Source organism: Oncorhynchus nerka, linkage group LG24, assembly GCF_034236695.1.
Source record: "Oncorhynchus nerka isolate Pitt River linkage group LG24, Oner_Uvic_2.0, whole genome shotgun sequence".
Taxonomy (NCBI): domain Eukaryota; kingdom Metazoa; phylum Chordata; class Actinopteri; order Salmoniformes; family Salmonidae; genus Oncorhynchus; species Oncorhynchus nerka.
Window position 1 is genome coordinate 67,197,710 of NC_088419.1, and position 17,880 is coordinate 67,215,589.

A 17,880-nucleotide genomic window follows, 5' to 3' on the forward strand; every position below is an offset into this window, starting at 1 on the left:
GGTGCGAAAAGTGCAAATCAATCCCAGAACAACAGCAAAGGACCTTGTGAAGATGCTGGAGGAAACAGGTACAAAAGTATCTATATCCACAGTAAAACGAGTCCTATATTGACATAACCTGAAAGGCCGCTCAGCAAGGAAGAAGCCAATGCTCCAAAACTGCCATAAAAAAGCCAGACACAGTTTGCAACTGCACATGTGGACAAAGATCATACTTTTTAGATAAATGTCCTCTGGTCTGATGAAACAAAAATAGAACTGTTTGGCCATAATGACCATTGTTATGTTTGGAGGAAAAAAGGGGAGGCTTGCAAGCTGAAGAACACCATCCCAACAGTGGACCACGGGGGTGGCAGCATCATGTTGTGGGGGTGCTTTGCTGCAGGAGGGACTGGTGCACTTCACAAAATAGATGGCATCATGAAATAATAATAAAATAAAGTGATACATACAGTTGAAGTCGGAAGTTTACATACACCATAGACAAATACATTTAAGATCAGTTTTTCACAATTCCTGACATTTAATCAAAGTCAAAATTCCATACCAGGCAGTGATGCAACCAGTGCTCTTGATGGTGCAGCGGTAAAACCTTTTGAGGATCTGAGGACCCATTCCAAATCTTTTCAGTCTCCTGAGGGGGAAGAGTTAGCGTGGGATGCCCGTTTCACGACTGTCTTGATGTGTTTGGACCATGACAGTTCGTTAGTGATGTGGACTCCAAGGAACTTGAATCTCTCAATCTACTCCACTACAGCCCCGTCAATGAGAATGGGGGTGTACTCACCCTTCCTTTTCCTATAGTCCACAATCCTATCCTTTGTCTTGATCACGTTGAGGGAGAGGTTGTTATCCTGGCACCACACTGCCAGGTCTCTGACCTCCTCCCTATAGGTTGTCTCATATTTGTCGGTGATCAGGCCTACCACTGTTGTGTCATTGGGAAACGTAATGATGGTGTTTGAGCCGTGCTTGGCCATGCAGTCATGGGTGAACAGGGAGTACAGGAGGGGACAGAGCACGCACCCCTGAGGGACCCCCGTGTTGAGGATCAGTGTGGCATAATGTGTTGTTACCTACCCTTACCACCTGGGGGCGGCCCGTTAGGAAGTCCATTGATCCAGTTGCAAATGGAGGTATTTAGTCCCAGGGTCCTTAGCTTAGTTATGAGCTTTGAAGGCTCTATGGTGTTGAACGCTGAACTGTAGTCAATGAATAGCATTCTCACGTAGGTGTTCCTTTTGTCCAGGTAGGAAAGGGCAGTGTGTGGTGCAATAGAGATTGCATCATCTGTGGATCTCTTGGGACGGTATGCAAATTGGACTGGGTATAGGGTTTCTGGGATAATGATGTTGTGAGCCATGACCAGCCTTTCAAATGGCTAATTTTAAAATGGCTTTTTACTGTCCCCAGCACAAGGTGCACCTGTGCAACGACCATGCTGTTTAATCACCTTCTTGATATGCCACACCTGTCAGGTGGCTCGATTATCATGGCAGGAGAAATTCTCACTAACAGGGATATAAACAAAGTTGTGCACAAAATTTGAGAGAAATAAGCTTTTTTGTGCATAGAACATTTTTGGAATCTTTTATTTCAGCTCATGAAACATGGGACCAACACATATTGCATTTATATTTTTGTTCAGTATATTATATATTTCCTTTCCTCTTGGCCTGGGCCCATGGGCTTCAGCCCTGGTAAGCCCCTGCATTAAACTGGCCCTGAGTACACAGCGAGACCATAGAGCAGAGTTTCCTAATAGGCAGTCTGCGGACCAAATTCGGCACTTTTTATTTTATTGAACAATGGTACATTTAAGCCACTCCACCTGGGAAACAGGTGCATTTCATTGCAGTATTGATGCACTAGTATTTAACCATAACTGTGGTCAAGCAAAATTGCAGAATGGTTTTGGCCACAGTTTAATTTACTTCCCTTACAGAGTTAGCGTGCGATGCTTCCAGCTGTCCGGGGACATAGGCCTATACTCAGACAGGAACCATGTGTCAAGTGCACCTGTTTTTTGTGCGTTTTATTCTAGGATGAAAATCTACACAAAAACAAAGCTACATGAAACCACCTTATTTTACACTCTCAATCCGTGTTAGATTTCTTTTCTCAGGCTACCTCGATAAAAAAAAATCCAGCCATCATTATATTCAATGGTTTTATTCCAAGTAGAATACTTTTTCAATCAGAATATTCTGTTTCGTTTTCCATGCACATCCAGTCTACACTCTTCAGTGACAATTCTTGCTCCCGTGCAGGGCAGCGAACAGTAAATGCGCTACAAAGAACCTACTAGATATACCGTTGCGCGCTGTAGGTTAATTTAGTTTTCCATAATACCATAGACGCACCCTTCTCCATTGCACACTGAATTCAAAGCGATCGCGTCGCTCACTAAAAAGTAGCACAAGAACCTATGCTCCCGTAACCCGCCCGGTCACCTTTGAGGACAGGATAAATCACGTCATCCTGCACGACAGCAGATTGACAAATATAGTTTTAAATCTGTCGGAAGAAATTCCTTTCATTCAGAAGTCAGCTTTCATTTTCAAGACGACTTTCGTATTCGCTTTTCTGCGTCTCTTTTAACATATCTATGGAAATCACATTGATTAGTAGTTTCATAACGAAGGCAAGTGTAATGGTTTTATTATAAGATTAACTATGGGTGCTAATATCCTGGAATCTAATATAAGCACCAACTTCACTCCCGGCGGCTACACGGGGACAGTCCACGAAACTGGAGGGGCTCACCCGGGCTATATGATGGTGATTCTTGCCGTGCTTATGATTATTCTGGTAGTCGTGGTTGTGGCTGGCAACGCACTTGTTATCCTGGCTTTCATTGTTGACAAGAGCCTACGAAATCAAAGCAACTACTTCTTCCTCAACCTTGCCATTTCTGATTTTCTTGTTGGTGAGTAGTCTATTTTATTTATCTATTTTATCTATCCTGTCTGTGGGTCTGCTATCTAATCTATTTGTCTGTCTAGTATGGCTCTGGTGGGATAATGCCATTTTTTTGTTCATTAAGCTATATAAGACACTGTCAAGTGCCATCATAATGGACAATAATTGTGGAAAGTAAAGAAATGTGTTTTTTTGCATTAACTTTGAAAGAATCTTAGCAAAAGGTTTTCCACAAGGACATTTATAACAGATTTATAGAGCTCTTGAATAATTGATGGTTCATGAATGCAAATTAAAACCCAACACACCTTTGGTAATAATTTTTCACACACAATGCTGCCAATACTTTTTCACACATAATGCTGCCACTTGCCAGCAGGCTTGTTTAGAAATTAATTTGCTGTGAAAATGAATTATGGCGTTGATTATGGAGCTATGGACACATTGTTCGGGGTTCAGTCTATACACAGTGTGTCCTTGCAGGTGCATTCTGCATCCCTGTATACATCCCCTACAACCTGACAGGCCGCTGGGTGCTAGGCAGAGGTCTCTGTAAGCTGTGGCTCCTCATGGACTACTTGCTCTGCACTGCCTCTGTCTTCAACATAGTCCTCATCAGCTATGACCGGTTCCTCTCCGTCACCAGAGCAGTGAGTATAGAGAGCTACCGTGCCACATGCAGGCATGCATGCACAACGTGCACACATGCACCCACATGCACGGTGACATTTGAAATGCTGTTTCAAATGCAGGTACTGCATGTTTTACTGTTCATATGGCCCTCCTGCCACTACGCAACTGCTTTACAAGGCCCATTACCAATACAGAGGTACTGCAGAATGGTTTGACAGTCACTGCCAGTAGGACTAAAGGTTGACTCAGCGACGTGACATAGATGCAGAAAGTAAACGGCATGGGTCAATTTCCGCAAAAACTAAGAGCGTTGAACCACAAGGCTCAAATTCTCCACTGAAGCAAACCCGTGCACATGTAAAGATACTGTGTGTGACCCTGTGAGAGCCAAGTATTGCATGTCTCATCTCATCTGAGTCTACCTTTAATACGTGTCTTGATAGGATGCACCGTGTTGCGGTGGCACTGACTCTGAATGAGCTCTGTTGGAAGTCCAGACAAAGTGGCTCGGTCCTTGTCGACCAGCGTGCTACTCTTTGATCTTCATCTGCTTTCGGGATGCAATCCCTGGATACTCTGGTCTGAATACTAAACTGGACATTGCTTTATCAATCGTATTGAGGTCTCCCTTGTAAAATACCTCAACGTCCTGGATAAATAAAAAATATTATACCCCCTATGTTTTTGGGGGGGGTCAGTGAAGCTAAAACTTTTCATTTGTCTGTATACTCCAGCATTTTGGATTTGAGATCAAATGTTTTATATGATGTGACAGTACAGAATGTCATTTTATTTGAAGGTATTTTCATACACATCTGTTTTACTGTTTCGAAACCAATGCAATTGTATCTAGTCCCCCTATTTGAAAGTGTCAAGTATTTGGACAAATTCACTTGTAGTGTATACATTTAGTCAAAAGTTTAGTATTTGGTCCCATATTCCTAGCACACGATGACGGCATCAAGCTTGTGACTCTACACATTTGTTGGATGTATTTGCAGTTTGTTTTGGTTGTGTTTCGGATTATGTTGTGCCCAGTAGAAATGAATGGTAAATATTGTATTGTCATTTTGGAGTCACTTTTATTGTATAGAATGTTTTTGAACAAAATGAATGTGGATGCTACCATAATTACGGATAGTCATGAATGAATCGTGAATAATGATGATTGAGAAAGTTACGGATGCACAAAGATCATACCCCCAAAACATGCTAACCTCACACCATTACCAATAATGGGAGATTATCATTTTTTGGTGCGGGTATGATATTTATGCCTCTGTAACTTTCTCACTCATCATTATTCAGGATCTGTTATCATGGTAGCAGCCGCAGGAAGTAGGGGAGCTGCCGCATCGCCTGGAAAATCAGAATAAACAAATAATAATAATAAATGAATAAAAATCACATGACTGCCTAGGGCCTAGGGTTGCAAAGAGTCGGAAACTTTCCAGTAATTTTCTGGAAATTTTCCATGGGAAGTTATGTTCGGGAACTTTGGAAATTTTGCTTAAATTCATCAAAAAGTTAGCTTATAAGAGTGAACCTTTTTTTGTGGGATAAACAAGGCAATTCTAGGTCTTCTGGCATATTTTGGTTAAACTGTCCCCAATTCAATGGAATTGCAACCCTCTGCAGGCACAGTGCATTCTTCCATCACATGTACAGCTGATTCTCAAGATCTTTCACACTAATGAGATGCTATTGAGCCCACACTACTACACTGTCTGAGCCAAGGACTGGGTGTTTTGATTACAATACTGGGTGGGGTGAATATATTGTACATGACATAGATCGTTTTTTTGTTATTTAGTAAATAGTAGCCTACAGCAAAGTGTGTTTAAATAATTTCTAACAATTTCTGTTACTTAGTTTTTGCTACCATGTGGGTTTTAGCTTGCTTAAGCCTGCTAACTGAGGAGTGTTAACTCACCTGTTTCATTTTAAAACATTTATCTTACAAAGGAGTTGTTTAATCTAACTGCTTAACTATTTATCTGATCATGGAATTGTATTGGTTGTTTTTTTTACTATTATTTTCCTAATCTTTACAGGAGAATGCCACGGGCAGTATGTGATGTGTGGAGACATTTCACTGCAGCTAATGTAGAAGGAAAAGCTGTGTACATTTGCAAATACTGTGCCAAATCATATGTGAAGAATGCAACAAAGATGCAGACTCATCTGGCCAAGTGCATAACGTTCCTTCAGCTCTCACAACAAGCAACCTCTGACAAAAGTCCCTCTACTTCTATTCGAGGTGAAAATGATGAATCAGACACCTTATCGATAGCAACAGCTCATGGTCCTCCTGGAATCAGAAGTTTTTTGACTCAATGGAGGAACGTAGTCAGAGAAATGATGAATGTCTTGCTCAAGCTGTGTATGCAACTGGTTCACCTCTGATGCTCACAGGCAATGTGTTGGAAGAGATTTCTGAATGTTCTTCGCCCAGCATACACTCCTCCAACCAGACATGCTTTATCTACTCATTTGCTGGATGCAGAGTTCAACAGAGGTCAAGTGAAGGTCAAGCAAATCAGAGAAAGCAACCTGTATTACAATCATCTCTGATGGGTGGTCAAATGTTCGCCCGGGGTGGCAGGGTAGCCTAGTGGTTAGAGCGTTGGACTAGTAACCGGAAGGTTGCAAGTTCAAACCCCAGAGCTGACAAGGTACAAATCTGTCGTTCTGCCCCTGAAAAGGCAGTTAACTCACTGTTCCTAGGCCGTCATTGAAAATAAGAATTTGTTCTTAACTGACTTACCTGGTTAAATAAAGGTAAAATTAAAAAATTAAAAATTAAAATTAACTACACCATCTCCACCCCTCAAACCGGTATTCTCAAGAGCACAGACATAAGGAACAACAGGCACACAGGTCTCTACATTGCAGATTAGCTGAAGACAGTCATCAATGACCTTCGACCACAGAAGATATTTGCACTGGTGACAAACAATGCTGCGAACATGAAGGCTGCTTGGTCTAAAGTGGAGGAGTCCTACCCTCACATCACACCCATTGGCTGTGCTGCTCATGCATTGAATCTGCTCCTCAAGGACATCATGGCACTGAAAACAATGGATACACTCTACAAGAGAGCCAAGGAAATGGTTAGGTATGTGAAGGGTCATCAAGTTATAGCAGCAATCTACCTCACCAAGCGAAGTGAGAAGAATAAGATCACCAAATTGAAGCTGCCCAGCAACACCCGCTGGGGTGGTGTTGTCATTTTTGACAGTCTCCTGGAGGGGAAGGAGTCTCTCCAGGAAATGGCCATATCACAGTCTGCCGATATGGACAGCCTCATCAAGAAGATCCTCCTGGAGGATGTATTTTGGGAGAGAGTGGTAAGCAGCCTAAAACTCCTGAAACCTATAGCAGTAGCTATTGCACGGATTGAGGGAGACAATGCCATCCCGCCTGATGTTTAGACTCTGCTTGCAGATGTAAGAGAAGAAATCCATACTGCCCTGCCCACTTCACTGTTGCTCCAAGCAGAGGTAACTACAGTTCTGAAATACATCAAAAAGCGTGAAGACTTCTGCCTGAAGCCCATCCACGCTGCAGCATACATGTTGGACCCCAAGTATGCTGGCAAGAGCATCCTGTCTGGTGCAGAGATCAACAAGGCCTATGGTGTCATCACTACCGTGTCTCGCCACCTCAGCCTGGATGAGGGCAAGGTTCTTGGCAGTCTGGCGAAGTACACTTCCAAGCAAGGGCTTTGGGATGGAGATGCAATACGGCAGTTGTGCCAATATATCTCATCAGCCACCTGGTGGAAGGGACTTTGTGGATCTGAGGCTCTTTCCCCTGTTGCCTCCATCATCCTCCAAATCCCACCAACATCAGCCACCTCAGAGCGCAACTGGTCCTTGTTTGGGAACACACACACCAAAGCGCGCAACAGGCTGACCAATACAAGGGTTCAAATATTGGTGGCCATCCGGGCAAATTTGAGGCTTTTTGAGCCTGACAATGAGCCACCCTCAACAAGGTTGGAAAGTGACATTGAAGATGAGGCCTCAGAGTCTGATGTTCAAGAGGTGGACATTGAGGAGGTCCAGGGCGAAGACATGGAAGCCTGAGAGGAAGACAACCAAAGTTTTAGTTTCTAGACTATCATTTTACAGATGTATGTTGAAAATGTTTTTGGGAGATGCGATGGATCATTGGGGATCATTCAATATTCCCTTTCTTTTGTTGTTCAGTGAAATCATCCCATGTGGATAGTCAACTAATTTAATTAAGGTTAAATTTGTAACTAAATCGTTTTTTTATTTCTATTGGAAGGATTTCATCATTTGCAATTGTCTACTTATGATTTTTTAAATTTATTTGATTTATTTCACCTTTATTTAACCAGGTAGGCAAGTTGAGAACAAGTTCTCATTTACAATTGCGACCTGGCCAAGATAAAGCAAAGCAGTTCGACACATACAACAACACAGAGTTACACATGGAGTAAAACAAACATACAGTCAATAATACAGTATAAACAAGTCTATATATGATGTGAGCAAATGAGGTGAGATTAAAGGCAAAAAAGGCCATGGTGGCAAAGTAAATACAATATAGCAAGTAAAACACTGGAATGGTAGATTTGCAATGGAAGAATGTGCAAAGTAGAAATAAAATTAATGGGGTGCAAAGGAGCAAAATAAATACATAAATAAAATACAGTAGGGAAAGAGGTAGTTGTTTGGGCTAAATTATAGGTGGGCTATGTACAGGTGCAGTAATCTGTGAGCTGCTCTGACAGTTGGTTCTTAAAGCTAGTGAGGGAGATAAGTGTTTCCAGTTTCAGAGATTTTTGTAGTTTGTTCCAGTCATTGGCAGCAGAGAACTGGAAGGAGAGGCGGCCAAAGAAAGAATTGGTTTTGGGGGTGAATAGAGAGATATACCTGCTGGAGCGTGTGCTACAGGTGGGAGATGCTATGGTGACCAGCGAGCTGAGATAAGGGGGGACTTTACCTAGCAGGGTCTTGTAGATGACATGGAGCCAGTAGGTTTGGCGACGAGTATGAAGCGAGGGCCAGCCAACGAGAGCGTACAGGTCGCAATGGTGGGTAGTATATGGGGCTTTGGTGACAAAACGGATTGCACTGTGATAGTCTGCATCCAATTTGTTGAGTAGGGTATTGGAGGCTATTTTGTAAATGACATCGCCAAAGTCGAGGATTGGTAGGATGGTCAGTTTTACAAGGGTATGTTTGGCAGCATGAGTGAAGGATGCTTTGTTGCAAAATAGGAAGCCAATTCTAGATTTAACTTTGGATTGGAGATGTTTGATATGAGTCTGGAAGGAGAGTTTACAGTCTAACCAGACACCTAAGTATTTGTAGTTGTCCACGTATTCTAAGTCAGAGCCGTCCAGAATAGTGATGTTGGACAGGCGGGCAGGTGCAGGTAGCGATCGGTTGAAGAGCATGCATTTAGTTTTACTTGTATTTAAGAGCAATTGGAGGCCACGGAAGGAGAGTTGTATGGCATTGAAGCTTGCCTGGAGGGTTGTTAACACAGTGTCCAAAGGAGGGCCAGAAGTATACAGAATGGTGTCGTCTACGTAGAGGTGGATCATGATAAGGTAAAATGTTTTTGTTTCTGTCTCCATATTATATGGTAAATATATAAAATGCAATAAACATCTACATTTAAATGGTATTAATATTAATATGCACATATATCCGTTAATTCCCATATATTCCCACGGAAAGTTTCCACCGCTGAATATTCCCCAAAATGTGCAACCCTAATTGGTCCTTTACTAGTATTAGTGGACCGATATAGACATCTGTAGCGTAGGCGCAAATATACATTTTTTCAGCATCTTCACTTTGCCACAAAAGGTAGTTGCATAATTAAGCCATAAGGTCCGAGGTGTTGTGGAATATGGCCAATATAACCACAGCTAAGGGCTGTTCTTAGGCACGACGCAACGTGGTAAATTGGCCATATGCTACAAACCCCCGAGGTGCCTTATTGCTATTATGAACTGGTTACCAATGTAATTAGACAGGTAAAAAATTAATGTTTTGTCATACCTGTGGTATACGGTATGACAAATCAGCCAATCAGCATTCAGGGCTCGAACCACCCAGTTTACAATTAAGAACATTATCTTGCAGGATTCAATAGTTGGAATTGTAAGAGTTGTTGCCCTGTCCATTTCTCTGTGATTGCCATTCTAATGGAATCCAGAAAGAACAAACCCTTTCTTCAAACATCCACATCAAACGGTGCAAAGCTATGGGCAAAGACACAAAACATCTGCATCAAATTCAATATTTTTCTTCATCAAATAACAGTAGTTGTGCAGTATTAATATACCATCCTTACAAACCACTTAATGGAAAAGGAATTAATAGACCTTTTCAGTTTTCACGTTGAAATAAGTTGCATTTCAATGTGTTTCATGAAACTGGAAAACAAATATCAAGCAAGTATTTCTATATTCCACAAGTAATATCAGATTAACTGTTTAGTACAGATAATTATCAGACTCAAGTTGCAAAAGCTGGTAAACACTCAAATACTGTACATTTAGTTTAAATATTTTAACAAAAGTTGTGCACTTGACCTTTACTAGTCCTGTATTAGCAGACCAGATATAGACATCTTCAGTGCAAGCATTGTTTTCTCAGTGAACCCCCCTCCCCCCTCCATCATCAAAAAAAATGCAGCACCCCCACCCCCAAACAACTTCCCGCGGCTATGGTAGCATCCACATTAATGTAGAAGTGTTCAGAATGACACAATACATGATTTACCATTCATTTATTATGGGCACAACCATAATCTGAAACACAAACAAAACAAACTGCAAATGCATCCAACATTTGAGTCCCAAGCTTGATGTAGTCATTGCATGCTAGGAATACGGGACCAAAAACTCAAATTTGGGCTAAATTTAATACACTATAAATGAATTTGTCCAAATACTTATGACACCTTCAAATTGGGGACTAGATACATAAAGTGCTTTAATTTCTAAACGATAAAACAGACATGTATGAAAATACCCTCAAATAAAAGGTGACATTTTGTACTGTCGCCTCATATAAAACATTTGGTGTCAAATCCAAAATGCTGGAGTACAGCTTTACTGTCCAAATATATACATAGGGGTGTGTACTTTATATTTATTCCATGTGACTATGCAGAGCATTCAGAAATGTAATGTTAACTAAATAGTTTTGTTGCCCTATGAAGGGGCACTCTCTAAGCATGATATCATAGCCCAATCTCTCTCAACCATTCATATTAAATGCTAGTTTTGGCCAATCAATATTGTTCATGACAATACAAATATTGATATTTCTTACACAGCACCAGCAAGACTGCCACCTTATTGTGACCCTAGAGGGGTTTTGTCACTTTGTAACTGCTGTAGTTAATTTCCTTGTGGAATTTAATATGAACTATTATATACGCACTCACCCACCTAGACAGAAGACACTGATTAATGAACCCAAGGGTTCATGCAACAGGCAGTCTTTACAAACAGTTTACTGAAGGACATGGAAACAACAACGAGGAGAAACTTTGAACATGCTCAGGGAGGCTTTGAACTTTGAACATGCTCAGGGAGGCTTTGAACTTTGAACATGCTCAGGGAGGCTTTGAACTTTGAACATGCTCAGGGAGGCTTTGAACTTTGAACATGCTCAGGGAGGCAAGTCGACTAGTTATGTCCTAATGTAAATGCTGCTGTGTACTTTCACAAGTTAAACAAAGCACATTTGAATCAATGCTCTTTGTAGTTTTTACATTTACATAATTTAGCTGACACTTTTATCCAGAGCAATTAGGGTAAAGTGCCTTGCTCAAAGGCACATCAACAGATTGTTTTACCTAGTCAGCTCAGGGATTCGAACCAGTGACCTTTCGTTTACTGGCCCAATGCTCTCAATGGCTAGGTCACTTGAATTTGTTTGACTTTGTTTGATTTGAAGACTATGGTCAATGGTTTTGGTGGAAAATTGATTGTTTGATGTACTTTCTTAGAATATGTCTCCAATCTATTTTCTGTTTCGGTCATTTGCTTATCAGCACAATGGCTTCCTGAGAGAGGAATGAAATGCAGATAGTATTAAAGCTATGTTTATGTAGTATGTTGATGTAGATATTCAAAGTCTCTACATGTATAGTAAAGAACATGCAGAACATCTGTGACTGGTAGGTATCAGTAGGTTCTCGATTTTGGGTATGTAAAGGGTCACTATACTTTATCTGGAGCTGCATAAGTGAATGTGTCATACAATATTTTATCATAATAAAATATCGTTTTTTACATTCAAACATTCTACAAAGTTTAAAAGGTTACTTTACAGTGGTTGTAAAGTTTTCTAGCGGAATATCTTTCTGGTTCCCTGATTAACAATGAATACATATTAATACATAATAAAACAAGTACAGTACAGTGCTGCATGTAGTGTTTGATAATGAGTTACAATGATGGAAAATAACCCCTGTCTGTAGAGTGTATGTTTGATCTTGTTATTGCTCCCAGTGCTCACAGTCTCCATGATTGACAGCAAAGTCAGTATACCTAGACGCAGCCATGACAAACAACAAAGTCAAGTTGTTCAGTTTGATGACATTGATTTTGATGACATCTCAGCAATTGTTGTTTATTTGATCGCCAGGAAAAAGACTGCGAGAGACAGAGGTAGGTGGGGAATCGGGGACAGAGAAAGGGAGGTGAAGATGAACAAAGCAAACAGAGAGATAAGGTGAAATGGAAATGGAAGGTGAAAAGCTCATTCCTGGGTGAAGAGAATGGTGAAGATGAGAGGGAGAGAGCAGACAGACAGATGTGCCTCCACACTCTCCTGTATTATTATTCAGTATCACACTCAGCCTAAAGCTCTCCTGCTCCTCTGGCTTCACTGACACACCATGGAGGAGGGGCTCTTGAACCCTATCACCCAAGGAAATAATACCTCCCCCATAGGTCCAAATAAGGCCTTAAAGTAATGGATCCAATACACCTTTACAAATGTTTATATTTATTTTACCTTTATTTAACTAGGCAAGTCAGTTAAGAACAAATTCTTATTTTCAATGACGGCCTAGGAACAGTGGGTTAACTGCCTTGTTCAGGAGCAGAACAACAGATTTTTATCTTGTCAGCTCGAGGATTCAATCTTGCAACCTTTCTGTTACAAGTCCAACGCTCTAACCACTAGGCTACCTGCATTGAGAGACATGGAATTGATTATGCAGTTTATTACATCTGTATTTTTAAAAAATATGGTGATATTATTATTAAATGTTACTGTGAGGTTTTGTATGCTATTTTTCTCACTTCACTTCTCTACTTCCAGGTGAAATATAGAGCTCAGCGGAGCATGACCCACCATGCTGTGGTGAAGATGGTGGCTGTGTGGGTGTTGGCCTTCCTTCTCTATGGCCCTGCCATTATCTTCTGGGAGCTGGTTGTGGGTAAAAGCATCGTCCCTGCCGACGAGTGTTTCGCTGAGTTCTACTGCACCTGGTACTTCCTACTCAGTGCGTCTACGTTTGAGTTCTTCACCCCCTTTATCTCTGTGACCTTCTTCAACCTGTGCATCTACCTGAACATCCAGAGGAGGAACAAGAGCAGGGCTATCCGTAAGGAGGACACCAAGGCACACAGGGACAGGGGAAGTCTCAGGGAAGGAGGTGCTACCTTGTCTGTGTTTTTTGTCAAGACTCGCAAGGTATCATCGAGTGAGCCAACCGCTGTTTCAGAGGTGATAGAGGAGGACGAGGAGCTGTCGCCATCCTCCAGTGGGGAGCCCAGCAGCGGACACACCTTCATTCAGAGAAACAAGGGCCCTTCCTGCAGGAAAACTTCCAGGCTCCTCCAATTCCAGGCCCCCATCGTGCCATCCAGCAGGAGCTCAGAGGGCTCCCGCCTCTCCCGCGACAAGAAGATTGCCAAGTCGCTGGCCATTATAGTGTGCATTTTCGGGATCTGCTGGGCACCTTACACCCTACTGATGATAATACGAGCGGCCTGTAGCGGGCGATGTGTGGAGCACTACTGGTACGAGGTGACGTTTTGGCTCTTGTGGCTGAACTCTGGTATTAACCCTTTCCTTTACCCTCTCTGCCACAGCAGCTTCCGAAGGGCTTTTGCTAAGATACTGTGCCCCAAGCGTCAGTCTGTCCAACCTCACATTGAGACCCAGTCTTGCTAGTGATGCAACGTATGGCTGGCTGGGAGTCACTGGAGTGAGAAGACTACTGCAAATGGATATGGATTTTTTTCCTCAGGCATTGTGGAATGTTGTGTACATAGCTCAGCCATGAATAGGAGTGTGAAACCCTTTTTTAGATACTCACTTTGGTCTTTGTTATTCAAATATGATAGAAAAAATGTTATTACTGATATCCCTGTTTTTTTGTTTCAGACACATCAAATCCTTCTATGTGCCAAGTTTGAAATTTGCACTTAGAGGGTAAAACCAAGTGTTTGTATTTACATTTCAGAAGTGAATCTAACAATACTGTAATATTGAAATACTAGTTGTTGTAGATATATTTGTTGTGTTGTTGCTAATGCATTCGGGTGTGAATAGTGTAGGTGCAGATGCTCCTAGGACTGGGAGGAAATCTCAAATCTTATCAGTGCTTCGTGTCTCTGCCAGTTATAGATCTGAATGGTACTGGTATACTTGTAAATGTGCTATGTAGAAAAAGATTTTCAGTGAAATGTGAAAGAATAGTTCAGTGTAATACCAAATCAAGTGTTCCTTGGTGTGTGTGTGATTTCCATGTGTTTACCCCTACTTCTACATCACTTTGTTGCGAACATGGTGATGACACATAGGTAATATACAGATGTAGGATCTTAATTTGAGCCAGTTTGCTAGAGCAGGAAAATAATAATGCAGCAACAGGAAATGTGAATGATGATGCAAATTATAATTAATGGACATTTTGGTAGGGGTTCATACATTTTTCATAAGGGTAAATCAAGTCTTCAATTTCAATGTGGAAATTACAAACTTCAGAAGCCTTTTTACACCATCTGTCATAAAAAGAAAAGGGGACAGTTTGATGCAAAATCTTTAAATAAAGGTTAGAATCTAATAACAATAAAGGTTTTAAAAGAAATAAGGGTTAGAAAATCTATACATAATACCCCATAATGACAAAGTGAAAACAGGTTTTTAGAAATTGTTGCAAATGTATTACAACTCAGAAATACCTTATTTACATAAGTATTCAGACCCTTTTCTATGAGACTCGAAATTGAGCTCAGGTGCATCCTGTTTCCATTGATCATCCTTGAGATATTTATACAACTTGGAGTCCACCTGTGGTAAATTCAATTGATTGGACATGACTTGGAAAGACACACACCTGTCTATGTAAGGTCCCACAGTTGATAGTGCATGTCAGAGCAGAAATCAAGCCATGAGGTCGAAGGAATTGTCCGTAGAGCTCCAAGACAGGATTGTGTCGAGGCACAGATCTGGGGAAGGGTACCAAAACATTTCTGCAGCACTGAAGGTCCCCAAGAACTCAGTGTGGCCTCCATCATTCTTAAATGGAAGAAGCTTGGAACCACCAAGACTCTTCCTAGAGCTGGCCGCCCGGCCAAACTGGGCAATCAGAGGAGAAGGGCCGTGGTCACTCTGACAGAGCCCCAGAGTTCCTCTGTGGAGATGGGAGAACCTTCCAGGACAACCATCTCCGCAGCACTCCACCAATCAGGCCTTTATGGTATAGTGACCAGACGGAAGCCACTCCTCAGTAAAAGGCGTATGACAGCCCGCTTGGAGTGTGCCAAAAGGCAATGAGAAAAAAGATTCTCTGATCTGATGAAATCAAAGATTTAACTCTTTAGCCTGAATGCCAAGCGTCACATCTGGAGAAAACCTTGCATGGTGGTGGCAGCATCATGCTGTGGGGATATTTTTCTGCGGCAGGGACTGGGAGACTAGCCAGGATTGAGGCAAAGATGAACAGAGCAAAGTACAGAGAGATCCTTGTTGAAAACCTGCTCCAGAGCGCTCAGGACCTCAGACTGGGGTGAAGGTTCACCTTCCAACAGGACAACAACCCTAAGCACACAGCTAAGAGAACGTAGGAGTCTCTGAAAATCCTTGAGTGGCACAGCCAGAGCCCGGACTTGAACCTGATTGAACATCTCTGGAGTGACCTGAAAATAGCTGTGCAGCATCACTCCCCATCCAACCTGACAAAGCTTGAGAGGATATGCAGAGAAGAATGGGGGAAACTTCCCAAATACAGTTGTGCCAAGCTTGAAGTGTCATACTCAGGAAGACTCGAGGCTATAAGCGCTGCCGAAGCTGCTTCAACAAAGTACTGAGTAAAGGGTCTGAATACTTATGTAAATTTGATATCAGTTTTTTAATTTTAATACATTTTAAATAATTTCTAAAAACATGTTTTGCTTAGTGATAGTGTGTGTAGATTGATGAGGTGAAAAAAATATATTTTATATTATAATATAAATAATATATTAATATATAAATAAATAATATATTATAATATATATTTCATCCATTTTAGAATAAGGCCGTAATGTAACAAAATGTGGAAAAAGTCAAGGGGTCTGAATACTTTCCGAATGCAACGTATATAACAGTCTTTTTACTATAGGCAAGATCAACACTGATAGCAGCAAACATGTATGGCAGCAAGACTTTGGGGTGACCATCGCTAATTGTGAATAGGAAGCTATTCTTGCCAATGCAAAGAAAATATGTTGTTCCTATACAACTCATCAGCTACAGTTTAAGATGTAAATATGACCCTGCATGTTTTGGGGTAAGTCTCAAATGTAAGCAGCAGAAAGGTACTAATGCACATCTCATCTGATACTGTCCTATTGTTAAAGTTTTCTGAAAAGAGGTGAAAAGGGCAATTTGAAATACTTTGGGCTCTCCAATTGGTTTACAGCCTCTCCAATACCTTCTGCGTTTACACTCAGCTAACCCTGCACTGAAATGTCATAAAAACTATTTGATCTCATGTGCTACGCTGCTAGATGAACAATTCTTCAATCATGGATAGATGACACTAAACCAAAACAATTCCTGGTGGCTCAGAAATCTGTTATGGTTGTTTCCCCTGGAAAGACTGACTTTTGTCCTGAAATGACGTTGAACCAAGGTGGAATAGATGTTGAATTGACGTCTGTGCCTATTGAGTTGATGAGATTTTTGCATATCTGGAGTCCTGTAGGTTCAATTTATAGGAGAACAGTGTGTGAATATATTGTTGAAGGGGATTGCCAACCCATAACCCACCAAGCCTCTGAGTGTTGCTGTTTTGGTACCATTGGAAATCAGTACTTTTAATAATTTGTTTGGGCGGGAAGTGGAATAGGGAGAGTGGTGGGAAATTATTAGGACATTGAAATAAGCGTTTTCTTTATCATGGAAGCACATTTGTCAAAAATAAAAATGGTAGATTACAGTGACACTGCTATTTTTTTTCAGTTTTTTTGTCCCCCGCGATAAAATCGTGGGTGGGGACCGTGCATCTTTCACCATCTTTTTTGAAAAATGTGCCTGTATTTTGTATATGTCGATTGCTCTATGTTATTGTTGGTTTTGTCTGTATGGAAAACGTAAAATAAAATGATTGAAAGCCTTGTGTCCTAAACACAGGGCCCTACTCATGAGGTCCAGTGGTAGCCAGGTGCTAGGTGTGGATACACAAGGCTAGATAGAGAGGGTGGAATCTGTATAGATGGCTATTTTCTGCAACAATATTGTCATAAACAGAATTAGCAGCATTTTACATAACATAAACAACCAGAAACAGCAGGGCTTTTCACATATACCCATCAAAACATGTTCTGTTCATTTGGAAATAATAATTGGAGTCTGCCAGTGTGAATGGCTTTTTGAAGGGATGAGAAAGTCAATAAGATTTTGGGGCACTTTTAAAAGGTTAGCAGATGTTGGGGAAAAATCGACGGAGGTTTTAGTAACCTGGACAGAGACGGCGGTGGACTTGCAAATGGAAAACAAATTGAGCAGTAGCACCATTGACATTTGTTTCTGTTCACAGCAGGAGACCTGGAAATCCAATACTGTCAGGCTCTCAAAATAGTGTGAATTGAGAGTACATGGTCTAGCTACACCCGTGCATATTCTACATCCAACTTACTATTGTAACCAACTGAACTAGTGGGTCCTTTTTACCACAAGTGTTGGACCATAGCATTTTTTGTTAATTTATGAGAATTTCACAGGAAATACACTATATATACAAAAGTATGTGGACACCTCTTCAAATTAGTGGATTTGGATATTTCAGCCACCGACAGTGTATAAAATTGAGCACACCGCC

At 41.2% G+C, this 17,880-nt stretch overlaps 1 protein-coding gene across 1 annotated transcript; it reads left to right on the top strand.

Annotated features, from left to right (window-relative positions):
* Positions 1-2,142: 2,142 nt before the first annotated feature.
* On the top strand, positions 2,143-15,994 carry LOC115107417 (histamine H3 receptor). The gene is made up of 3 exons (XM_029630816.2): positions 2,143-2,929; positions 3,406-3,572; positions 12,888-15,994. The coding sequence occupies exons 1-3, from the start codon at positions 2,677-2,679 to the stop codon at positions 13,743-13,745; spliced, it is 1,278 nt and encodes a 425-aa protein (XP_029486676.2). The 5' UTR covers positions 2,143-2,676; the 3' UTR covers positions 13,746-15,994.
* The last annotated feature ends 1,886 nt before the right edge of the window (positions 15,995-17,880 follow it).